The sequence below is a fragment of the Orussus abietinus genome, unplaced genomic scaffold (genome assembly GCF_000612105.2).
Source record: "Orussus abietinus isolate OABI.00-Male unplaced genomic scaffold, Oabi_2.0 scaffold37, whole genome shotgun sequence".
In the NCBI taxonomy this organism is placed as follows: domain Eukaryota; kingdom Metazoa; phylum Arthropoda; class Insecta; order Hymenoptera; family Orussidae; genus Orussus; species Orussus abietinus.
Genome location: NW_019394759.1, coordinates 423,047 through 447,583, shown reverse-complemented (window position 1 = coordinate 447,583; position 24,537 = coordinate 423,047). Strand labels below are relative to the sequence as shown.

Here is a 24,537-nt window from a genome sequence, read left to right as displayed (position 1 = left end):
AATTTGAAAAAGCGTTTGTTTGTAACGGATTTGATGTCGATAACGTGACATTTCATTGACACGTTAAAGCAAAACTTGTGACATTATTTTTAATTACACGTTAATTTCTAAAGTGTTGTATCCTCTTTATCTGTAAATATACGTAATAACATGAAGACCACGTAAGTCGCTTTAAAAATTATATTCCTTGAGTTTAACCTCAAAGGTTTTGATTATTTGTGCTCTCTTCAAATATTCTTTTTGCAATATAAACCACTTTATTAATGAAACCTACTCATTTCAGAAAAATGAAACCACCTACTTCAACAAAGAAGCCAACTAGCCGGCCTCGACACCATAACATGGTAACAAAGGATCCTGTGCAGGTCTATTGCAGATTGCGGCCAATGCAACATGCATCCGACATATCTTGCATGAGGGTCATTTCAGACACAACAATTATTGTGACACCACCAGAGTCGGCAATGAATTTTCGCAATGCTAATAGCAAGGAAATCCAAACAGTATTCAGTCGAGTCTTTACAGCTGAAACCAAACAAAAAGAAATTTTTAACAATGTAGCTTTACCTTTAGTGGAGAATTTAATTCGTGGCAGAAATGGTTTACTTTTTGCCTATGGTGTCACCGGTAGTGGCAAAACTTTCACTATGACTGGTGAGCCACAGGATAGTGGTATAATGCCTCGTTGCCTTGATGTCATATTTAACAGTATTGCAAACTATCAGGCAAAGAAGTTTGTTTTTAAACCTGATAAACTGAATGGCTTTGATGTACAAAGTGAAACAGATGCCATGCTTGACCGGCAGAATGAGCTACATGCAGGCCTTATGACTCCCCGTAATGGAAAAACTGGTAGAAAGTAAGTAAAAGGAGTATAGGTAAGGTAAGGCAGTTTAAGGACATCTTGTCATGTTATTTTTCTATTTCAGGAAACCAGATAGTGACAGTGACAGCAATCCAATGATAGCTCGAGAAGCAGATGAGTCTCAAAGTGTGCTGGTAGAACAAGATAATGTGTATGCAGTCTTTATAACATTTGTAGAGATATATAACAACAGTGTTTATGATCTCCTTGACGATGAAGATGTGCGAATGAAGTAAGCAACTATTTAAGACATTTTTAAAAACTCTTAATATAATTTGGAAATTCAAAAATATTTAAAATCTCATGTAAAAATGTGCAGATCGATGCAGAGTAAAATTGTCAGAGAAGACGGCAACAAGAATATGTATGTTCATGCTGTAACCGAAGTAGAAGTGAAAAGTTCCGAAGAAGCCTTTGAGGCTTTTTACCGGGGACAGAGAAAACGACGCGTTGCTCACACTGCTCTTAACGCAGAATCTAGCAGATCTCACAGTGTCTTTACAATAAGACTTGTACAGGCTCCATTGGATTGCGAAGGAGAGCAAGTCATACAGGACAAACGTGTGGTATGCGTAAGTCAGTTGTCGCTAGTTGATTTGGCGGGAAGTGAGCGCACGAATCGTACCAAAAATACTGGACAAAGGTTGAGAGAAGCTGGTACATGGTTTTGAAACTTAAAGTTACTTATTCTTATTGTTATAGTTATATAAATATTTAACGTCACTGAATTTGCAGGAAATATTAATAACTCCCTAATGACTCTTCGATCTTGTCTGGAAATACTTAGAGAGAATCAGACTCAAGGCAGCAACAAAATGGTACCTTATCGTGATTCTAAATTAACGCATCTCTTTAAAAATTACTTTGATGGTGAGGGCCAAGTCCGGATGATTGTATGTGTGAATCCCAGAGCCGATGACTATGATGAGACAATCGTGAGTTCAGTTGCAAAAAATATATATATTATGAATCCAGCAATGCCTAGTTAATTCAATTGGTGTCATGGATCGTAACTTGGTTATACCAATATTAACTTTTTTGTTGGTCTGTAGCAAGTGATGAAATTCGCGGAAATGACTCAGGAAGTGCAAGTGGCTCGACCTGTAGCCGCCAAACTTGACCTTGGTTTCACGCCAGGAAGACGACAAGCTAACAGAGTAAGACTTTCTCCAATATAAGCATAGGAAACATTTAATTATATATATTAATGCATTACTTTGTTCCTTCGATTTTTCCTTAGATTTTCAAAGAAGCTCGCAGCAGATTGGAGAGAGAAGGCAAACCGGAAGCTGCTGAGCTGGAGATAGACTTAGGACTGGTTTACAGGTGAATTAGTGAAATTAGAATTGAAGATTTATTTGCCTTTCACGACATTCAGTTAGTAAATGTAGAAACTTGTTACTATTGAATGGTACTGACTCCCTAATTCTTTTAATATTTAGCTTGGGTGGACCATTCCCTGAACTTGAAATAAACAGTCCACACAATGACCAAGTAATTTCAACTTTGATGCACTTCTTGGAGCAGCGCATTAACAAAAGGAACATTCTGCGTGCTGACCTGCAACAGAAACGTGCGTTACCACCCAGTGCTTTTTTACTTTTCTTCTTATGTGTTGCCTTTGATCTATCATAATTACTTTGTAATTTTACAATTTCAGAAAATGAGTTTAGAAAAATGCTGTTAGCGATGGAACAGGAGAACATCGGTTTAAAAGTTGAAAATGCTTCGTTGAAAGCTGCTCATAGTCAACAAAAGAAGAAGGTATGTAAATTGAGATGTATACACTTTTACACGTAAAATTACAATCAATTTTTATCAGGTTGTAGCCATGGAAGGTCATTTGTGCAAAACTGAAGCACAGATCGATAGCTTACTTCGCAAGCTGAATGGTGCTAACGATACGATTAGGACTTTACAGCAAGAGGTACGTTTGTGTGATATCGATCAAGAAACAAAAACACTTTGATTAGTAATCGATCAATAGATTTAAAATCATTTAAAATCTCACAGCTGAGAGACCGAGACATGGCTTTGAATCAAAGGATCATCGATAAGCAAAGGGTAAAGCAGAAGTACAATAGCAAGATACAAGCAGAGGCTGATAAGATGAATCGAGAGTTGGAAATTAAACTGCGACAGCAACGTGAACATCTTCAGGTAAATACAAAAGAATTAAAAGCTGATTACACCTGTTTTTGACGAATATTTTTTTTTTTATGTTTAATAGAATCAAATGAAAGAGAAAGACGACAAGCTACGTTTAGTTAAGCAGATACTAGTGGATGATAACGGTGTAAGTACCGTAACAATTCCTCAAAAAGAATCTGTCCCATCGACAGTCACCGAGGCTGGAGACGCTGCTAGTGCAAAAACCCCATCTTGCACAGAAACTCGTTCCAGAAAGGTAAAGACAAAATTTCAGGTAATATGGACTCAAATTCAAACTGGAAATACCGAGATTTTGTTTCCGCAGGATAAGATCGCAGTATCGAATCCTAGGTACCGCAGATCACAGAGTGCAGAACGATGGATAGATCATCGACCTGGAGCTCTAGTTCCCCTTGGTACAGTTTTGCAACCGATGATGCGCCGAAGGCGCAGTGTAAATCGACTGACAGAAGCAAGAGATATAACGGAGGGTGCCTCGAGATACTGCCTGGTGGCACAAGAACACGATACCGATGGAGAACTTGAAACAAAATTATACAAGGTATATATCCAGATCAAGTTTCGCTTTTCTTTACTTTCATGACGATAGGAAATAAACTTTATCACTATTCATCTTAGGGTGATATCGTACCAACGTCAGGAGGCGGGGCACAGGTTGTCTTCAACGATGTGGAATGTCTGAAGCAAATGTCTCCGACAGCTAGGAGGAAACGAAGTGGTTCGTGTGCACCTCATCAAACCAATGGCCACTTCGAAGGCACTGACCGAGGTTCCATTGGCACTGAATCAACTTCGAAAAGGCCTCGTATGTAGAAACGTTCCCGCCGTTGGAAAAAAAAAAAAAAAGGTTATTCACTAAGTATTATGCTGGAGAATAATATATAAGAAAGTTAATATTTGAACGTTTGACATCGATACAAAGTGAAGATTGATTTAACTCATATGAGTCGATACCTTTTGTTTAAGTATTCAATGATTATTTTGTAAAGCAGGAGTACTTATAAAAGTCCTAGATATGGAATTAGTTTTCTTAAAATAAGACAATAATACGTAAATAAATGGCTTTGTATTAATTGAGTCGGTCTCTTCCCCAAACTACTCGGCATTGGGAAAGCAACGAAGATCCTTTGCTTTTTACTTTTCAAATATGATAAACTGAAAAATTTTGTTTACGATGAATGATCGTGAAGGGATTTGTGACAAAGAGAATTTCCTTTATCTCCAGCAATTTATTACACTGTTCTTATTAACTCTGCAGACAACTCTTCTCTCCAAACGAATGATTTAAGCCGCTAAAAAGAATGACTTGACGCCTGATATAGAAAAGCCTTTTTAAATTCAGGACCATCTGTGACCACTTCCGGTCTCGCTCGACAACTTTAACAGAACTTACAAAGAAACCTTGCCAAACTATAGTGGCATTGGATGCGTTTGCGTTACAAAATAACCAAAGTGTATACAATAAGGTCTTCGCAAAGAACCTCTGAGAACTCGAAGAAGAGGATTAAGCGCAGTGAAATAATTACAATTTAATTATATTTTATCCATCACTGCTCTGACATTAACAGTGAATAATCTCTGTGAGAGGCTCACTAAACTGTTAATCGTCAAGACCAGTCTCTGACTTGACAATTTAATGGAAATATAAAAAAAATCTCCTTAGCTGCGAAACATCTTAAGATGAAACAGAGGTCCTTCGAAAGAGCTCTCCTAGTCAGAAGTAGCTGCTCTTACGCCACCACACAAAGTGCACGCTGAAGATCTTACGGGCGAGCCAATAAGTGATAAAAAAAAAAAAACCCTCGTAGGAACTTAGAAATTTTATGCGTTTTTACACATGGTCATAAGAAATTCTCAGCAAGGAACAAAAGACACCCACTGGCGAGTACTTCGAAAAATAGAAACGCTAAGACACATAATGGGACTTCTTCAACGCGGAAGTCATTGATTATTCTTAGTTCTTTCCCCTGGTGTCCCTCCTCCTGTGACCCCCTAACGCAGACCTTACTCGGTGTTTCAGAAAATCTTAAGAAATGATCGAATTCGAGACTAGACGTTCCTTACTTGATAAAGCTAATCGATCGTCGGACTTAATCTCCACTAACAAATTACAAAATTGATTATTTCGTTAATTAGAGACAGGGTGTCGTACGCGTCCTCTCCCTCTCGTTCGTTCTTTCTTGTCATTTCTCTCACGCATTCTCCTTACATTAGGATTAATAGACAGCGAGTGCGCTTGCAAATAGCATGCCAATGCTAGAGTACGCATTAAGATTTTACACCGATCTGTACTACAGGGTTCCATCGAACCCCATGAAAGAAGGTTTGGGAGGTTGTTACGTTTTCATCGACGGATACAGCGTTAAGTTTCATCGATACCCTAAGAATATTTGTGGAATTCGATCAAATATATCTGTTCCGTGGTGCTTGAGATCGACGTGGCTTCCTTTTGCCCTAACAGTGCGTGTCACAATGGGTTGTTCTTAAGGTGATATGAAAGTGGCGTCAAAGAGGTCCCGTTTATGAAACCTCTCTGAACCGGGTATATAGAATCGTTTCAAAGTTTACAACCTGAATATGGAGGCTACAAGGAGGGTCCGGGCACCCATGGAATTTAAATTGTTAAAAAAATTCTTTATAGGTACTTTAACAATTTTTTATTAAAAATCAAATTTCAATCAAAAGTGTCGGGACCTTCTTTACAGCCTCCGTATTCACGTTGTGAAGCTTGAAAAGATTCGGTGCACTCAGTTCAGAGAAAAGTTTCATGAACGATTGAGCTTTCGGATGCCACATTCGCATCCCCTTAAGACAGCTGTTCGGAGTAATGTACGAAACAACTTTGGTCTACAATATCTTCCGGTACTGCGATCCGTTACAACTATGACACTCTATTTATCCTAGAAGGAGGAAAATACAGTTATGATGTTTTCGATGAACGCAGCAGTAAGCACTTTAGTGTCGCTGAATTCTCGCCGTAGATTGGACACAGTCTTACAAGCTAAGAAGATGGCCACTCTTCCGTTGCGATAACGAAATCCTATTGCCGTAAAGCAGAAATCAGCGTTAACGCAGAAAGAGATTTCTGACATCGCGATCGGTGTATTAACGGGGACCCTCGACTAATCGCGGCACGGATCTTTCCTATTAACGCATCCCCATCCGGCGTGTACAGAGAATACGTGGAGCTTCAGGATAAATTGTTAATAAATCGATGTATTGAGCAATATTTAAAGAAATAAGAAGGGAGGCGATCGACGCCAATTGCCCCTCGATTCTCTTAGAGAATTGACTGGTGTGCGACTTGGACGGGCAATGAGCGCCGGTCGGCGTAGAGAACCGAAGGTACGAATTTACAAAAGGTTTACGATAACTCGACGTCGCACGCCTAACTATGTATATGTATATCCTTATCCTTACATGCTAGTTTTATATATATGTATATCTCAAAGCTCTTAAATATAATATAACATTCGCACATACAGTATTATTTATATATTGGATCCCCTCACATCGATACATGGAGACCCATCGAAGCTTTCGAAGGTTGAGAAGCTTCCTGATCTCCATCGAAGCTTGTTAGAACTCAAGAAGACTCGAATGAGATAGACATTTCATTGGCCTGTGCCTCGATCCATTTTTTTATGCTTTCATGCTTCGAGCACATTGTATCAATGGATTCAATTCGACATAATTCAAGTGCGCCGAGTAAATCCATCGCTTCGAGACTATCCAAGGTAACTGTCTAAGGAACTCCAGAAGTACAATCGATTTGAAATTACAGAAACTCGTGTCACGAAGATAAGTGCATTGACGCGATAAAAGTCGTGCATATCGATTGACTCAATGCTCTATGAGGATTACGTGTGCAAAAGTTTGATTTAAGAGCATTGACCGCATCGACGCCACATCACTTCGAGGATTCTTGCTTCTTTTCCAGATTTACTTTTGAATCGAGCCTAACGATACCTAACTCTTAAAATACGCATTCGAACGCGGAATGCACTGTGCATAAAGAAAGAAGGGACTCGCAGTGAAAGATTTATTTGTCATATCTGCCACCCAACGAAGGAACTGGTTCGATGTGTTGAAAACAAATAGATCTCTCACAGTTAAACTGCAGTCCTTTGTGTCCGAAGGTCTCCTAAAATCTTGCGACGTTGAAACGTTAAGTAATCTCTTATGTTTCAAATGGATCGCTACGAAGAGAAAAGGAAAACTGTATCTTTACACTGAGATCACATGCCCTTCGACTCGCGTAGAAAATTAAGGATCTCCAACAGCGGCTCGTTTCTACATTAAACATTGTATAACTTCGCGACTAACCGGAAAGAAACTTTGTACTCCTCCTTTGTCTCGACAAAACTGTAAAATCCACACTTCTACATTTTCAAACGAATCTCTGACGCGGAACCAAAGGAGGAATACTTGTCTCTTCTTTGCACCAATATACAAGCGAAATCATATTTCTCATTAATGGAGCAAAAGTGTTAGTGAAACATCAACTTAATAGAGTTTCAAATGTTTCGTTCAAGGTGCCTCGCCGCAAAGAAGCACCCCTTTGCGCTCCGATGCCATCGTAAGGAAGCAATGCTGCTCTCCTCGGTTCCTATCATTTAAATCGAACGATCCAACCTCACTAGCGCTCGTCACATACGAGCCGCCAATCACAGCTTATTCTATCGCCTTGCTCATAAACTCTATAAAACGTTTCCCATACTGTTCTGGATCGCAGGTTGATATTCCGTCGACGTTAGCCCCGTACTTAACGGTCTTGGCAGCTTTCGCCGCCTGCTTTCTCACGCCATAGTGCGTCAGCACGTCGATTATCGCCAGAAAGTATATCTCCTTCGTCGGTGCACCTAGAAATCGAACGGTTCCATTAGGAAGGACGAAAAGCAACATGCATTTCCCACGAAGGAACGGTCTAATGGGTATCGATCACATTGATTTACGAGCCAAGACGAAGCGAAACCCGCCAGGGGCTTTAAGGGGATCTGCAATGCGGCATGTTACATTTATGCCCGGTTCCACGAACCTCGGTTACGAGTTGGACGTTTCGCCACACTTAACGGTTTAACGGTTTAAAGCTATTCCGTAACGTCGGACCATATCAGAGAATCAGAAATACAGGGGTGCCAAAGCATATGTGGACGAGTGATCTTTCGCGTACCTTCTGAACTGGGAATGGCATAAATGTCTAACTCGGGAATTATAGCGTCTTCGTACTGAAGGCTGGTGTCTCGCATAAGTGCAGCGTGAGGTGATTCCGGAGGTGTGGCCATTCCGGTTACTCCGCCCCAGCCCCAACCGCGACTGTAAACCGCAAATCCAATTAATCCACTTTACAGAGTTTGAATCAATTTGGGAAGTTTCGAATTCCACCTAATCACTAGGGCGTGGTGGTAACGATCAAAGTTAGAGAAATATATAATTTATCGCCTCACTCTCCCATGGGCCCCCTGGAGTCCAAGCCGCTGCCGGACTCGCTGTCCTCCTCTTCCTCGTGATTGTCCTCGTCTTCCTCTCTCTCGGCACGTTCCCTGTTTTCCTGCTCGGCGCGTGCACAGTCATGGAGACCCAATAACAGCGAATAGTCCATCAGGTGCAACCGAGTGAGGAACTGTAAAATTCGTTAGAAGGAACTGTACATTCCTTACCAAACTCCACTTACAGAGGACTGGCCGATCTCGATTTCGCAAAACTCACGTCGACGTCCGCGGACAAGGTCTCTATGAGCTTTGCTTTAGCCTCCTCCCCGATGTAGATCTTCATTCCCTCCTTGACGAAGTCGTTGTCCTTGTAAGTCGGTAGATCCTTCTCCTTCTCCTTGTCGGAGGCCTCTCGGTCCACCGTCGAGCCTTTCAGATCGAACTTCCTGTGGGTCGTTAAATGATTCGAGAAGACGTTCCTGATAGCGACGACGTAGTGCTCGACGCCGTCCACCGTCAGCCGATACATGCCCAGGTACTGCGGTAGCAGAGTCTTTCCATGCCTCTCGACGATGTACTGAAATTTAAAGAATACCGTCAAAGGGTGCGCTTGCCGATACGTATTCGAAATAAGCGTAAATATGTAAATCTTGTGGGCAGTATGATAAATTAAAAATGTAAAAAAATTGACAAAATGGGGTCTCATTAAAATTTAGAACGATTCTCCACGTAGTCACATACGAACGTAACGTATATCTCTTCTCCGAAGGATATTATCCGACAATAAAAAATGACTATCGCCTTAGAAGAAATTACATAAAAATTCTCTGTAACCTCTACAACCGTGTAAAAAACACAAACGCATTTAAAAGCACTAAAGCGTCCCAGCAATGTATCCTACATATATTTTGCGGTTCAGTCGGAGATTCAGTCCTGCTGATTTTGTTTACACAATGCCCATAACACGTATATAGTACGTCCGAATGAATTGACGTTAATCTCCACATCTAAATAACGGATATTCGTTTCAGAAAGGTGTCTGCCTTCACCGGATGGTACTGCTTCAAGAAGGAGTGCATCCTCTCGACTTCCTCGCTGGTCAGGGTCTTGATGATGAAGAGCTTGTCATAGGACTGGTAGAACTTGGCTCCGCTCTCATCCAGAGTGGGCTGGGACCTACAAAAGAAACGACTGGAGTCAATTTAATACATTGTAGCTGTTCTGTCCAGCTGGCGGAGGAGACGGTCTCTGCACTAAGGGGCGCTAACGAGTAGGCTAGAGCGACGTTAAGGACGAAACGCCATCTGCGATTCGTTTTGGGAAGCATCCGGTTGGAGGCGGTCCAATCCGTAAAAATCGTGGACAGGGTCCTCGCTTCCACGATAAGGGACAAAAACGCACAAACAATGTTTCACCACTTCAAGACACTCTGCGCCATCATACAGGGATATACAGGATCATTAATGCATTAATGTTACCATTCTCCTAGCAGAGTCGGACCGAATGTTAGCAGACTCGGCCACTGATGGCGCATCGATCGCGCCTCGCCGTAGCGCAACAATCGTCATTTGCTCCGCAAGACCGCATATTAAGCGAATTCGACATTACTAACTCGAGGAATCTAAAGTGGGCATTCGGTAATGGCAACCGTCCAGCTGATTCCGCGATGCACCAGGCTGGTAGGCAACAATTTTTGGCCAGCCGCCCGCCTTTTCTAGTATAACGTCAATAACGGCATCGCAGGAGGCGAAATATCGACCGACGCGGTTGACGAGGACCTCGCAAAATGCCCCAAGATCAAATGCAGTAATAAAGTAGTAAATAGGTCACTCTTCGGGGGACGGAATGTACACATTTCAACGGCAAGACCTAGAGACGTTAACCGCCTCCTTCCTTTTCCTGTTCGGATACAAACTGCATTAAAAACGCATGAACAATAGCACGCGTTATCTCGGAATATACTACACTGCGGGGTTAAGGTGAAGTGAAACACGTCGAGGAACTTGATCAACGTCGATGAAGAAGATTTTTCTAAATGCCTACGTTGCCGACATTCGTTTTTATATTGACAGCTGGGTCGACTTATATTGGATATTGTACCAAATGGCATATTCCACCTGTCGTTTTCGTACAATAATTATAAAGAAATCGAAGTAAAGCTCTAGAAATCCTCTGGATTCATGCCTTCTGGGGCCCTAATTGACTGCGGAGGGACCCCTTGCGCCATCTGTGATTTCCAGGCCAATTAAATTTTCACTCCGAGACCTCGTATTACCATTGTTTTAGCAAAGAAGCGCATACAACACTTTTTTTTGCCTTTATCCCGTTCAAATGCGAGTTTATCGATTACCAGAGTGTTCTAAATTGTCGTAAAATTGTCCTGAGCCTTCGATAATTGTATATCGATCGAAATATGAGAGCTCGACGCCATTTTGGTTCTGGCCTGGACTGAGTTAAAAAATTTTTTTGAAAAATCCACATTTTGAATGTGTCAGGACAATTCTTAGGTGATCAGGAGTGATGTGTCAAGGTTTCGGACAGTTTGGTCTAATACCCTTAAAAAAAAAGTGTTGTATTCGAATCGACTGATTTGAAGGATGTTTCACTTCACCTTAAGAGTTAATGTAACGGACGGGAATGAATAATTAATGAATGAAATCGGTTGCGAGGCGGGTGACAAATATGGAATTCTCGGTCGCACGAGTCTCCGTGTGCTTCGAGTGCTAATCAATGTGGCTAGTATTATTATCGCAGGATAAACCGGCTATGGCGCAGCATTAACGTTAGTATCGGCGCGCAATATTGGTTCGAAGCAACGTCGAGCCTGATTTCCGTCTTAACCCGAACTTCTTCCTCTATTCTAATTTTTCTGGACCCGCTCATGCCTGGTTTATGTTTCCGTCCTGACTCAAGCTTAATTATCTACAATAAGAAATTCACAGGGGGAATTTATGATAAAATTTGAAGACAAGGAAAACGTAAACGCGCTTTATGAATTCCTTACGGTGAACAATTAATTTAGGATTAAGTTAGATTTAAGACAGAAGCATAAATCAAGCTTCATGCGCAGTACGTACGCATCTTGATATGCCCCTAAGCATAAAATTCAAACTGCTCCTGATGAAAACCGTGAAATGAACAGGCGGCGTCATTTAATTACGCTGTAATTACTGCTGCTAAGAATAACGAAAGCTGACTACATTGTGAAGGATAAGCGCATATTCAAACTACGCGCATACGCTTCCCCTTAAAATCACGGTATAAGTTAAGATAAATGCAAACTTGGGAATTTTTCTGGATTAGAATAAAATTTAGGGTTAAGGTAAGAAAAGCATAAACGCTTCAGATGAATTTTGCATCGGGTTAGAACGGTACATAAACCAGACCTCGAGGACGGCTTTGCTAGGATCCTTACGTAATAGAGCCAGCACGTTGATACGTAGCTGCATTATGCAGTTTCCCTAACGTTTACAAAAATACAATACATAAATTATAACGTATATACCGTGAAACGATACAACCATGGCCCTGCGAAACCCGATGGGTCGTTTCGGCCTAATGGGATTCCCGAAAACGACTCTTCGGGTTCGGAGAAGAGGCGCTCGTGGCGCTCGCGTCGCGGCGAAATCCTCTCGACCAATCGCAGGCCCCAGGCACTGTCACGTGACCGGCCGCGAGAACATGGCGGTGGACCGCTTGCAAGTTAGCCACAGGTGGACACACACGGAACACGATATATAAAGATGAAAATCCAGCTAACCTCAATCGCTTGGGCTTAAAGCCGTAGGTGCGCTGTGGTCTTTCGAGGAGAGGGACCAGGGATGCGGTGCAGGGAGGGGAGAGGGTTATCGAAGGAGCTGTAGCGGATCGCTGGACCAATTGGCGCGTCCTTCCCTTGGATGCCGCCAACTCATTGCGGCGCGTCGATCGCGAAGGACTAAACGTGCGACATCTGCCGGCAGAGTGTACCAGTTATGTGGGGGCGATACTTTTTGCCGAAACTCAGAATGTGGAGCAGTCTCTCCTAAACCGTCCTCTCTGATCCGGTAGATATGCGTTAACGCGATAACACGATAACGTCGATCAGAATTTTCGTTACAGATCGAGATTACAGGGGAAGATTAATCTGAGTCACGTTTCATCAATTATGAGGTGTAATTGCAGGCACCCGATATCTATACAACAGGGAGCTTTGTTTCCCACTCGGGAGAAGATGAATCGATGCATTTAGACGTATTAAATGCGAAGGTTATTACGCTCCAATGGCTGCACAATCTCGATTTAGAATCTGATCGTTCTTCCTCTGTAGTCTTTGATGAATAAACTAGATAAGACGTAACTAGAAAAATTTACTAATGTCATCACCTTGTCATCGACTCCTTATAGTCGAGATCGTCGATCCCGAACCTCTCCCGCAAATTCCGGAAGACTAGAGGGCAGTACTCCTTGATCTTGAAGTGGGAGGGCATGTTTTCTCTGGAATGAAATTGAACTCATGAATTACTGATGAATAGCGATACGACTCGGCGAAGGCGATCAACCGAATTCTAAGCTGCTGCTTCTGGACCTAATTTGTCCAGAAAATGTTAATAATTCTTGGAAATGCCAGCAGGTCTTACACGGCGCATCAATTACCGTTCTATGAGTACAGAAAGGAGCATGGTAGTCTATTCTAAATATATCGGTTAATACTAGATCGGCTGGTTAGTCGCTACTTTTAATAATAGAATCAATGAAGGTCTCTTTTCCGACCGACACGCGATGACGAACATTCAGGGAAACAAGCAATGCAGCGATACATTTTTTTAATAAATTGCCCAATATCGACTCGATTATGTACACTTTTTCCTTTTACCGGTAATTCACCAGCAATACACAAAGCTGGATTTGTAAAAAAACTTAATGTTTGAAAATAAAATTAAACTATATCTTCTGGCTCTACTCGAGTACACGTGAACTTGAGAATTACTAAAGGTATGATGCAATGATTTGCAATGAAATGGAGTACTGTATTATGGCATTGAATGACTCACTTATTAAAGAGATGATTATCAACTTTTAATTTACTGTATGCCCTGAAGTCATCCGGCAGGAGCATTACCGGTATGTTTACATGGCTCAGTTCATTTATCTGCAACAAGAAGAAAAAGAAAGGAAGTCAATTTCAGGCTAAGCTGCCACCTGTACACTGGCAAACACAAACGTCTTCTCATTATATACGCATAGCAGAATATCCATAAAGAAAGCATTCATGTTCGTCAGTGTACATAGTCCCATATTAATAAGAAATAACGATTCTCCTCAATAAATTAACAGTATGGAAGGAATGATCAATACCCTCTCAAAGACTAGGGCTCATCTTCATACCTCACTTTCATTGTTAAGAAATGTATTTCGACTATTTAAAGGCTACAGATAAACGACAACTTTTACTACCACCCGAGGTATGAGAAAAGACCTAAAATACAAGAATTATGGATGACGAATAATATTCCCATAATCACATCACACTTTCGTTTTATATCTCTATCCGATTCTGATTACCCTTTGTCTTCCCTTGATACCAAGTAGCGATATGCTTACTAAATTTCATATTTAATTTCCAAACATCGCAGGTCTTGCCAGAATCATCGAGGAGTGCTTCCCGATATTCGAATCCCTCTTAGATGCCGTACCTTACTAACCGTGTTGACGACAAAGGTTATAGCAATAGCGATTCACCTCTACACATCCATGATAAACAACAAATAGAAAGACTCATTGACCTGGCAACTCTGATTTTGTGGTATGCCATCGAGTGCAAAAGTGCTCTAAGAACGTCTTTACCTGTAAAGTGGTCTAATGAGAGAAACGGAAGAAGAAAAATAAATGGCGCTACAACCCACCGTGTGATTGACACCCCACATGAAGACGCTCAGGAGGGGCTCGTTCGCGCGGAATAACTTGACCTTCTGATGCTTGACGCGAAAGTGTTTCTTCTTGAGCTTGCTCAGCCCGGCGGCGACCTGCGGGACGCTCGACATCTTAGAGTATCGTCAGCAGTACCGTCGTCCGAAGCTCGAGCGATAGTTCGTTGCCGTCAGGACGGCGAATCAATTTCGGTCGCCACTGGTTCTCCACTAGGTCCTTACTGGGTCAACTGGGTGTCCGCTCGCTGTCGGCAGGCCAAGGGTTAATGGGAGGAACCCGCGGTGCCCACGGAAGTGCGTGTGCCCGGGACGCGCACCGACCTGCACCGACCGATCAGGCAGGCGTCATCGCACACGAGACGCCTCGAGCAGTAGCGATGCGCGAATCACACAGGGCACGCAATCACCGGGCAACCGCGCGCAACCAGCGACACGGGGACTCGCGGCCTCCGAACGAACGATCGGTCGAAACACGACATACGTCGCACGGCCGACCCGGCCGACCCACTGCCACGGCATGCTCGATGGGGAAAGCGCGAAGCCCACGAAACGCGCCGGATGGAAGACACGCGCGCCGCCTCACGACACACTTTCGAATCACTAGAAATATCATGCGAAGACGTGTCACCAGATGGGGCGTCAATTTAACTGGACTTCCTCTTATGGGCCCGGTTCCACAACTCGGGTTAACCGGGGTTTAATTAGTATACAGCAGGCTTAAACCGGGAGTAAAGCAGTTAAACTTTGGTTAACTCAAGTTGTGGAACCGGGTCTCCACCGTCAGTATTTATTCAATACCGGATTGGATAAATCCGGCTTTGGATATGTCTCCACACATATGAGTTGGGAGATTACTCACGGGTTGGATAGCGCGATCGCATTCTGTGCTGCCCTCGGTGGAAAATGCGGACGGCTCGTGCACTTGCCACCTGATACCCCCCAGTGGCGATCTAATTCAGAGACAAGGAAGATATCTTAAAACGCCTAACAATGCCTCCGAATATCTCAAAACGCCAAAAACCCATATCTCCTTTGAAAAGAATCACAGCTACTCGCTCGAAATCTTAATTTGAAGAGAATATTGTTCCCTGTTGCTCTGGTGGTCTCAGTTGTGAAAAAAATTCACCGGGGACTGGGCAGTCCGAAAACCGGTTGAAAAAGTCATGGACCCCTCATAAAAGCTTCAAAACCCTGTATCTATAATATTATCGCGATCGCACGAGCCCCCACAGAGGAGTAACAGGTGGCACGTGCGTTAGCCGTCCGCATCCTCCAGCACAGGACGCGACCGCGCGATCCTTCCTGTGAACAATCTCCTAACTCATTTCTGTCGCTACTTGGGTGACGGTTTCGTATCCGCTGGGTAGTTCACATAGTTCTATCCTAAAGCCTTGTATTACACGATTACCATACAAAAATGTCGTTTATCCCACAAATATATATGTATATATATATATGGATGTGTATATTACAATAATTCATTCGAATATAACATTTGATGTTACATAACGTTAACCTTAAAAACCAATGTCGACGTATCTCCACAACGATAACTCTTGTGCTCAGTGACGTTTAGAGGTTAGTCGAGTGTCTTCCGTCGTGTTGGAATCGAAGGCATTCTAGGAAATTCAACTTTATACAAATCATCCAACTGGCTCATCGGGAGATCGATTACCAGTTTCGCAACAATTGACAACAGTCTCTCCACAGGCTCTTCGAGCTAGTACAGTCCAAAGTGACGCAGCCTGGCCCAATGAGAATCGAAAGGTCCAGGAATATTCCGTAGCTACATTCTAATGATAATGAACGATATAGTACAAATCCTACATGTTAACTCAAGTTTTTTGGGTATGCAAGACGCGAAAAGAATGCTTCACTCTCGTGGAAATCGATGTACATATTAAATCCCAGATTACTTACGGCTAATATGGAATATGCATTTCGTAGGCGTATAATTAATATGAAGATCACAGCCTTCGTAGGCGATATCGCTGAGCGTATGATACAATCGCCTGCGCAACAAACGGCCACAGGATCAGAATGGCAAACACACGTGGTGAACATTCTGGCAGTGGCCACCACTTTGGATATTTGTTTCGTGCTACTGTCTGGTCCTGAAAACAAAACAATCGGTATAACAAATACAATGTATTAACCCATTCATTGCCAGGAAAATTTAGAGGCAGTCTTGGTACATATGCTTACTACGAGATATCTCGTAGTTGGCAGTGAATGGGTTAAACTATTTGTAAGTTTCTCTCCAAACAGCATTTTTACGACATCATGCTACAATTGTTACTAAATATGACACAGTTCGGAAGAATGTCTAAATGAAAGTATAATAATTCTCATAAGTTTATAGAAGTTTAAAGAGGATCCATACTGAGACCAAAATGTCACAAAGTTTAAATGCATCAACTGCCACCATCGAATGTAAAGGTATTAAATAACAGTATATGATTAACTCACCGATTCTGGTGCAAGAGCCAGGAGAGCCTGACCTTCTAGACTCCGCACCCTGGCTGTTATCCTGTCAACATCTTTTTGAAGGTTCTGCATAGTTGTTGCAATTTGATTAAGGAACTCTTCGCTCCTTTTCTCCTCTTTTTTTCCACGTGACCGTCCTCTGTCTTGTTTCGTGTCGGCAGTGGATGTGGTTGGAAGATTTTCTTCTGCATACCCATTAGTCAACTTGGAAGAATTTTCTTTCACCACAGGGGCTTGACCATTGGATTTCTCATGGGAAGTGACAGAGTTTGTGGAATGTTGTTTATGGGTAGTGGAAGACTTCGTCATATCCTTATTTGATCGTTCCGGGGCAGACTGTGGAATGAGTGAATTTATGAAGTTTTCTTTTAATCCAATTGCACGAGGCGATGACACGTGTAATAACACTAACTTCAACGGTATCGATGAACTCTTCTTCTTCTCCGTCGGTGTCAGGTGGTAAAGGGCTCGCACTGTGGCTACTCGCTGGACTCGTTTCCAGGCTGCTTGTTATGCGCCTAGATGAATTGCACATTCTGTGGGGCGAAGTCTCTCTGGATCCTGTGCACCGATATAAATAAAATGTAACACTCTGACAGCTTTCGACAGACAAAAACACGCAACAGGAAAATATCCTAACAAAAAGTAAAAAAGTGGAGAATTACCAAAAAGCAGTCAATCAAACACCGTAGGTGTTCTGGTGTCAAATGAACGAATCTTGTTACACTTTTGATATAAATATTTTCCAACCACTATCGTATTTATTTGTATTTGAAAGTGGGACAAACCTAAGGGAGATGTATGGAGCGGAGATCCAGGTTGAGAACGCATCCTCTCCAAGACGGGTCCAACAAGGAGTTCGAGATCTTCTGCAGGTACACTTTCATAAAACGAATCCAAGCAGCCCAGAAAATCCGCCACATTATCCGTATAGGACATTGTTTCGACTATCTTGAAAGTAAAATTGCATTCGTCGTAAGACCGATAACCAACAAAGAAAAAATGTGTATCCATGATTGCCACCTGACAGCGGGGAGTTTCAAGATTTTTCTTGTTACCTTTTTCAATTCCTCGACATAGTTGTTCATGGCTTCGATTCGAGACATATTCCCAAGTCGAGTCCATGCGTCCCATTTGGCCTTTTTCATAACTTCCCAAAATGCTGGCTTTGGTTGTTGGCAAGGTCCTTCCGTTGCCTGCTTGTAGTATCCATAAAAGCGCAGTTGAAGCTCGTGACTCGGCTGAAATGCTCCTGAAATCAAAAACATTAGGTAATCAAACATCGTTAGGTATAGTTCTCAACAACTGTCATTCGGCATAATCCGGTCGCTCGCTATGGAGAATAATTTTCTCGGTATGCGGACCGTTCTATATTGGACGCTTCTTTGATAAGATAGAAGTTGACGTCATTTCATATCGCAGCTGTGCTTTCATTTTATAAGTTTAATATCACGTTAAACAAAAGTGTTGATTTTTTTAACAGTCGACAATATTGACTATTCATTATAATCTATGCAACACCGCGTCATTGATACATAATAATTTATTACAAATAACCCAAGAAAGAAGCGTGAAACAAATCTACTCAATCCAAAGGTCTTATCAAGATTGTACAAATCATTGTCAATACTTTCTCATACCGAGTATTGCGTCAAATGTTATCAAGCGTCAAACTCGATTAAGGAACGGATTTGTCTCTGAACTAAGAAACAAAGAACATAATCAATGATCTTGAACTTGTACTTTGTTCGAGTTGAAATTTTCTTCAATGAAGTTCTTTGTCTCTCTCTGCAGTTGAACTTGACTGCCGTCTAAAAAAAACCCGATAGAAAAATCTTTAAACGCGATTAATGATCCTTTTTCTTCTTTGTTATTGAATCGCTTGAATGATTTCTACGAAGAGACCTTTTTAATCCGCGTTTCATTTAACAAAACAATGTTACATAATACTTGTGCGATTTAATATACTCCCATCTGTCGTTTCCTCGGAGCAACGGAAAACTCTTTTCTTCAAGGAGAGAAAGGGATCATCGACTGGGAAATTGAATGAATCTTGAGCAAGACGACACTTGTATTTTCGCATGACCTCAATGATACTTAGATTAGGCATGAATAATGTCTTCAGCAGTGGTGGATTGAATACGTCCGAAAGGAGATCTCCCGACCTCTTTACTTTCCGTTTCACAGTAATTGCGGCTGTGAAAGTGTCAGGCTGTAGTCGAGCCTTTACTACGAAAGTAAAATTATTCACGGCGAGCCATTCGAAGAAAGTACTTCGCGAATGTCTACGATTATCAATGAATTTTCAACAAATGGAATTATAAGAAGTACCATTACCGTCTACACCATCACCAGAAGACACGTCAAAGAGTCATTATAATTGTCTATCTAATGATTCCTTGGTGTTATAAATGGAGTTCTTTGATCGATGGTTGGGGGAAAAAAAGTAAAAAAGAAAATAACTGTCTTCTCGTAAGTAATTTACATCGCAATGGCAAAATATACATCATCTCTTGACACAGGTTTGCTTTTTTATTGGAATCTCGGTACGCAAGACATTTATGACCATGGCAACTGCTGATTAGAATAATGGCACATGGATGATCTGGTCACGATCAAAAGTACAGGGTCTTCGGTTACGTGCGCTCCAACTTGGCTCGCCTTTTTTACAATCCATTTGATAATTTCGCAACGATTTGAATTTATAATAACGAATAAATGGATAACTAAATGTAAAGAATATATTTATGCTTGAATAATTGAGTGGGCAATGTTCTTAATAATAAGCTCTGCTTTTTTTATATGCAAACGAAATAGTACACGTCAACATTCTATTTTGTGAAAAGTCGGCTACCGTACTAATGCTCTAAATAAAAAACTTCAGTACAAATCCAAGTACGACTGGTCTTCAAATCAACGACTGCGTCTAAACCTGTCTCGTCGAGGATGACCAAAGTCCGGACACAAAGAAATGAATATTAACGAATGCTTCGGATATAAGATTTGCATCACGAGTGCTCGGCGAATCTCTGAAATGTAAAATATTGACTAAATGAACATAAATGCATGAATTTCAATTACGTTAAATCCATCGTCACGGCACTTTTAGCGTTAAGGTATTTCTCCATTGTTTACAAACGGAAAAGTACACATCGGCGTCCTTGTCCCATTCGCGAAAGTGCAAGTATCGCCGTCTCCTTTCTCGCTTAGGGGGGTTGCGAATGGTTGTACAGTACGACAGGAAATAAAGAGAGAGCGAGCGTTGGAGTGACGCAAAAGGTCGCAAAAAGACCCAACGCATGGCGAGAGGGGAGAAAGGAGAGGCGGTTTACCTTTACTTGGCAGATTCCTTATCACGTTCGCTGCGGCGAGGAACTTCTCCTCGGTTGTCATGATGATTGTTCCGTCGTGTCAGCCACTTGCGAGGAAATTAGGAGAAGTGAAGGTGGATGATGCAGGCGTGGCCTTAACGGCTGCGACTTGCGGAAGACCACAGAAGACACTCGGAGAAAATTCACGGAAAACTAAATCGCGAAACTCCGAAACTCCACCTTCAGCTCGCGAGCGGCGACTCGCCAGTCGCCATACGATTGCCAACGGAGCGCGCATGCGTACACGTCAATGCGGTACTAAACGCTGATTGGTCGCCACTCTCCCAGGGACGTGCATTCATTGGTAAGAGCTGATAGGATGCCGCCTCGCGATTGGCTGTCGTCTCCGGGAATACTCGATTTTGATTGGAGAATGTCGACTTGGCGCGCCGTGGTGGGAAATACAAATTGCTCGTAAATAGTTCTGCCACATTTTAAACGTGGGTACGCAAAAAAAATGTCAGTCTTATTTGTTGCTATCCGGGCTCTTTACCGGTGCCATAAGTTTGCATAAAGCAGAAATCGACGTAGATGTGTCGCGTTTATATTGTTATAAATCGTACATTGTGGTGCCGAAACATTTCACAACATGAACGAGACAACCCATCTTTTAAGTTAGCTATAGACGTTTATATTTTGGCACCTCCGTTCCGAATAATCACGAGCCGCCACTGGGTCCTGTTCAGTCATTTTTTCATCTTTGAATTAGTTATTGGTTTACTATGTAATACTACTTGTGGAATATAATTAAGGAATGATACACACTCTAGTAAAATGTCATGAAATTGCAGTGCATGCAAAATTTACTCCAGAAAGTTTGCGCAATCGCGATTCTGTCCGTGGCGCCACCTCAAATTCGCGACTTGCAATTTGCGCATTCTACATACCAAAGAATTCAGAATTCTCTATATATGTGTACACTAGTGAACATGAATGCTTCCTATTGTACATTGGCAACACCATCTCCGCAAGGGAGGCATTTATGTTCGCCAATGTACCTCCCGCTATTATCTTTAAACCTAACCTCAATTTCCACTTCCGCAACAGCCACGGAAACTTGGCTGGGTGTTATCATTTTTGTGACCGACCTGGTAAATATGACTTTTTGACTATTCCAGTGATTAGGTTACTCGATTGAAAATATCGTAACCTAAAATTGATCCAATTAATTTCACTGATTTAAATTTTATGATGCTTTAAATGAACCTTTAAGGAATAAGAATGTAACTGTAAATGTACTATCGCATGAAGTAAACCTTTTATTAAAGTGCAGTTGTCACAGTTTGATATGCTATTTGAAATTCAAAGATTAGTTTATTTAAACAACATGTTGGTTTAATGTTTGGTAAATTGTGTTTTAACAGCTGAAAAATGCTTTCTCGTGGTCGTGGATGGACAAGGCACGAAGATCACGAGACTGTGCTTCGTAGACCAGGAAAAACCGTCTCACAGGATACAGAATTTAGCAGTCTTGTCAATGAAATCTACAAGCTTGGTTTAAGCAGTTCACCCTCTGTAGAGGAGGTTAATGAAATCGCAAAATTGATTACCAGCATAGCAGACAATAATAAACTACAGTATAATGGACTTTTCTTCATTCTTTCATTTAAATATTTAATTCTAATGAAAGTGCTTCTATCTTCTATAAGTGATGTTTTTTCAGGCAACTTATCGAGCAGTTGTACAAGCAAGCTCTAGAGGATCGAGACTTTGGAATAAAACTGGCAATAGTCTTAAGTGATAAATATATTTGTTGTATTTCCAACACTGATACTATGTTACGTTCCTTATTATTGACTGCAATGCAGTCTGATTTCAATCGTAAGGAATTTGTAATCTTAAATACAATGTTTTTCTTATTGTATATAATCACATTGCCTTGCAATTTGTCTTCAGGAAAGGAAGAATTAAGGGAGCAAAATAAACAACAATTTCTTAATGCTGTATCATTTCTGGGAGAAATATATTATCGATTTCGCCTTTGTGGGACACCAGTGAAAGTACTTGCAATTCCTCTATTGAATTATATGAAGATGTTACTTGAAACTGCTTCGGAAGAAGATATTGAGCTTGCCACGACTCAGGTAGCAATATATCATTTTTATTTTAATTTATTTATTTCTTCATTTTCAATAATTTTTTCAGGCTTCGATTAATGGCAGAAAAATTTATGAAAAAAATCAAGTTGAACTGGAACAATTCCTTATCAATGTTCGAACAGTTCTCATAACTCGTAATCTTAGTGCACGGTCTAGAGGCATGCTACTTTTCATTCTTGACTTAGCCAATCAGCGCTACTGTCCGCTTTCTGGTGATCTGCAAGACTTTTATGTAGAACAGCTTGGCACAAAAGTCTTGATACAGATTCAGCGACATGATGAGGATCTCACAATAAATACAAAATCTAAGGATCGTAATGTTAAAGGTAATGATTAAGGTTATTGAATTTCCCTATTTGTACTACCAATAATAACTAATTTTTGTGTGTTATTTCAATTTTCATTGATTTTTGTATTAATTATCGATACATATAATTTATTATGTTATTATGAAGTATAGAATTTGTATAAAAAGTCATTCAATGTTTTTCTGACATTGAACTTGTGATAAATATAAGCACCTCAAAACTGTTACTCTCTTTTTTTCTTTCAAATGAAAATCCCTGAATTTTCCTCTGTAAACTTTCTTTTCAACGTTGTTTTGTTAACAATGTTTAAATTATTTTATGTTTTTTTAAGATACACAATACTTTTCATTAATTATGAACCAATTGAATATCATTTTTTCTATTGTACTGGAAAGAAGCAAACGAAGGAATTAGTGGTCAAGTAATATTCTAAAATAAATAATGAATATTTGTGGTATTCGATTAGAGTATTAATAAGTTTTGTGCATTTATAAAATGCACATTTTTTCAGTTGCACCATTAAAACAAATACACGCAGTATAAGGTTGTTAATTGGATAATGTGATTTATTTATTTCAGATTCAGGAATTAATTCAGAACAAGGAAGTGAAAAGAAGAAATCTGAGAAGTCCAAACCAGAAACGAATTCAACAAACAACACTATTGGAATTCTTATGAGAGCTCCAAAGAATAAAGGAAATACCCAAGTTGAATCAAAAACCATTTGCAGTGAACAATCGACTACTGTCGATGATCAGAAAAATACTTATACAGATCAAAAAGGTGTTCACGGGGATCACCGAAATTTTCAAGCTAATGCTTGTATGAAAAACTTCTCCGGTGCAAGTGCTCCAGTGCCCAGAGCCATTCGTGGTTCTGGGGTAGCAGATAGTGGCAAGGAACATAAAAATGATAAAAAATCCCCTAGAGGAAAGAAAGATAAGTTGACAGATGAACAAGTTTGGTCATCGAAACAGGTTACCAATAGCAAAGTGTGGGGTCATGATGACCGCTTTGAAAAAGATTACAATTGAAAAAAATATTATATTGATAAAAGCTACTTCTAGATGCGAATTAGATGTATCACATACCTAAATTCCATTGACTAAATTTGAAGGGCAATCATGTTTAAAAGAATTAAGTTTAACGACGTAGCAATCCTGCTTCTTATGATACATTGAATTCTACTGACATCTAAAGGAGGTCAAATAAGGCGCTTGTATTATTCTCTGTGAATAAGTTAAGTAAATTTTTTATTTATGGTGCCAATGGAGAGCCATATGAAATTGTACTATATACACTTATAAGGATATATTTATTAAATTGCGTTATAGCTAATTATAAGTATGATTAATAATTTAATTTAATAACTCGCATTAATAGGCCAAATTATTTTTATTCTTTACCAGTATATAGATACCGTTATTAATTAATCAATTACGTAGATATGTAAAATTATAAAGACTTTGTATTAATAGTAATCCAATATAGGTAAGAACCTCATTTTAATATAAATATATCATACATTAATTAAAATTGTTCGACTTGTATGTACGAGAGATTAATTTCTGACTTTATACTGATATAATACATTTTCATCACAGTATTTATGGTTGAGACTGTGTAACATTAAAAATAAAAAAGAAGATCGAGAGGATTGAGAGTAAAGAGGTAACCAAAGAGAGTACATTTCGTCACGAGTTCTATTCATCAATCTCTTTTCGGAATAAATGCACGGATTTTTTCCAAAACTTTATCATGGAGATGTTCGGTCTGACATTTTTGGGATATGGAGATTACATTAAGGAATGTGTAAGGGAAGGTAATAATCATGAGATTAAGTTAAGATTTCTTTTACTTTATTAGTATGGGTTAGTAAATTATATGCATAGAA

The 24,537-nt window shown here is 40.6% G+C and overlaps 4 protein-coding genes and 1 long non-coding RNA gene across 13 annotated transcripts; 3 read left to right on the top strand and 2 right to left on the bottom strand.

Moving 5' to 3' along the window:
- Positions 1-19: 19 nt before the first annotated feature.
- On the top strand, positions 20-4,105 carry LOC105696243 (kinesin-like protein KIF23). Of its 2 annotated transcripts, none has more exons than XM_012418570.1 (13): positions 20-161; positions 284-859; positions 930-1,097; positions 1,185-1,522; positions 1,601-1,800; positions 1,918-2,022; positions 2,106-2,191; positions 2,308-2,438; positions 2,526-2,629; positions 2,688-2,792; positions 2,879-3,025; positions 3,096-3,578; positions 3,656-4,105. In XM_012418570.1, the coding sequence occupies exons 1-13, from the start codon at positions 151-153 to the stop codon at positions 3,848-3,850; spliced, it is 2,649 nt and encodes an 882-aa protein (XP_012273993.1). In that variant the 5' UTR covers positions 20-150; the 3' UTR covers positions 3,851-4,105. The 2 variants fall into 2 exon arrangements, with proteins under 2 accessions (XP_012273993.1, XP_012273994.1); XM_012418571.1 differs by lacking the exon at positions 20-161 and having other exon boundaries at positions 264-859; positions 3,096-3,272; positions 3,342-3,578.
- A 146-nt stretch (positions 4,106-4,251) lies between these two features.
- LOC105696245 (phosphatidylinositol 5-phosphate 4-kinase type-2 alpha) lies at positions 4,252-14,623 on the bottom strand. 3 transcript variants are annotated; one of them, XM_012418575.2, is made up of 9 exons: positions 14,355-14,623; positions 13,503-13,600; positions 12,835-12,945; positions 12,230-12,421; positions 9,519-9,660; positions 8,747-9,046; positions 8,485-8,660; positions 8,211-8,353; positions 4,252-7,899 (listed from the first exon to the last, which is right to left on the bottom strand). In XM_012418575.2, exons 1-9 carry the CDS (start codon positions 14,490-14,492, stop codon positions 7,712-7,714), a joined length of 1,488 nt encoding a protein of 495 aa, XP_012273998.1. In that variant the 5' UTR covers positions 14,493-14,623; the 3' UTR covers positions 4,252-7,711. The 3 variants fall into 3 exon arrangements, with proteins under 3 accessions (XP_012273998.1, XP_012273999.1, XP_012274000.1); XM_012418576.2 differs by having other exon boundaries at positions 9,519-9,645; XM_012418577.2 differs by lacking the exon at positions 12,230-12,421 and having other exon boundaries at positions 9,519-9,645.
- A 1,131-nt stretch (positions 14,624-15,754) lies between these two features.
- LOC105696249 (acyl-CoA-binding domain-containing protein 5-B) lies at positions 15,755-20,413 on the bottom strand. Of its 3 annotated transcripts, XM_012418586.1 has the most exons (7): positions 18,816-18,990; positions 17,924-18,117; positions 17,654-17,816; positions 17,278-17,426; positions 16,848-17,201; positions 16,299-16,492; positions 15,755-16,171 (listed from the first exon to the last, which is right to left on the bottom strand). In XM_012418586.1, exons 1-6 carry the CDS (start codon positions 18,973-18,975, stop codon positions 16,346-16,348), a joined length of 1,167 nt encoding a protein of 388 aa, XP_012274009.1. In that variant the 5' UTR covers positions 18,976-18,990; the 3' UTR covers positions 15,755-16,171; positions 16,299-16,345. The 3 variants fall into 3 exon arrangements, with proteins under 3 accessions (XP_012274009.1, XP_012274008.1, XP_012274010.1); XM_012418585.2 differs by having other exon boundaries at positions 15,755-16,492; XM_012418587.2 differs by lacking the exons at positions 15,755-16,171; positions 18,816-18,990 and adding an exon at positions 20,198-20,413 and having other exon boundaries at positions 16,346-16,492.
- LOC105696253 lies at positions 18,998-19,761 on the top strand. The gene is made up of 2 exons (XR_001103694.2): positions 18,998-19,311; positions 19,388-19,761. It is a non-coding gene; the product is annotated as an uncharacterized LOC105696253 (long non-coding RNA).
- A 44-nt stretch (positions 20,414-20,457) lies between the features above and the next one.
- LOC105696248 lies at positions 20,458-24,249 on the top strand. 4 transcript variants are annotated; one of them, XM_012418581.1, is made up of 6 exons: positions 20,458-20,540; positions 21,601-21,813; positions 21,900-22,057; positions 22,133-22,320; positions 22,382-22,661; positions 23,223-24,249. In XM_012418581.1, exons 2-6 carry the CDS (start codon positions 21,608-21,610, stop codon positions 23,675-23,677), a joined length of 1,287 nt encoding a protein of 428 aa, XP_012274004.1. In that variant the 5' UTR covers positions 20,458-20,540; positions 21,601-21,607; the 3' UTR covers positions 23,678-24,249. The 4 variants fall into 4 exon arrangements, with proteins under 4 accessions (XP_012274004.1, XP_012274007.1, XP_012274003.1 ...); XM_012418584.1 differs by lacking the exon at positions 20,458-20,540 and adding an exon at positions 20,664-20,680; XM_012418580.2 differs by lacking the exon at positions 20,458-20,540 and adding an exon at positions 20,904-21,327.
- Positions 24,250-24,537: the final 288 nt, after the last annotated feature.

Bases quoted from the DNA above. Each gene is read 5' to 3' on its own strand.
- LOC105696243 (XM_012418570.1), top strand. The intron at 860-929 runs GTAAGTAAAAGG...TTTCTATTTCAG, and splicing joins AATGGAAAAACTGGTAGAAA to GAAACCAGATAGTGACAGTG. The intron at 2,023-2,105 runs GTAAGACTTTCT...ATTTTTCCTTAG, and splicing joins GAAGACGACAAGCTAACAGA to ATTTTCAAAGAAGCTCGCAG.
- LOC105696249 (XM_012418585.2), bottom strand. From the start codon at position 18,975: ATGCCTAATCTAAGTATCATTGAGGTCATGCGAAAATACAAGTGTCGT. The intron at 17,817-17,923 runs GTAACAAGAAAA...TTTACTTTCAAG, and splicing joins ATGTCGAGGAATTGAAAAAG to ATAGTCGAAACAATGTCCTA. The intron at 17,427-17,653 runs GTTTGTCCCACT...ATCGGTGCACAG, and splicing joins GCTCCATACATCTCCCTTAG to GATCCAGAGAGACTTCGCCC.
- LOC105696248 (XM_012418581.1), top strand. From the start codon at position 21,608: ATGCTTTCTCGTGGTCGTGGATGGACAAGGCACGAAGATCACGAGACT. The intron at 21,814-21,899 runs GTATAATGGACT...ATGTTTTTTCAG, and splicing joins GCAGACAATAATAAACTACA to GCAACTTATCGAGCAGTTGT. The intron at 22,321-22,381 runs GTAGCAATATAT...TAATTTTTTCAG, and splicing joins TTGAGCTTGCCACGACTCAG to GCTTCGATTAATGGCAGAAA.
- LOC105696245 (XM_012418575.2), bottom strand. From the start codon at position 14,492: ATGTCGAGCGTCCCGCAGGTCGCCGCCGGGCTGAGCAAGCTCAAGAAG. The intron at 12,946-13,502 runs GTGAGTCATTCA...ATTTCATTCCAG, and splicing joins GATAATCATCTCTTTAATAA to AGAAAACATGCCCTCCCACT. The intron at 9,661-12,229 runs GTTAGCTGGATT...AATTGACTCCAG, and splicing joins TTTAAGCCCAAGCGATTGAG to TCGTTTCTTTTGTAGGTCCC.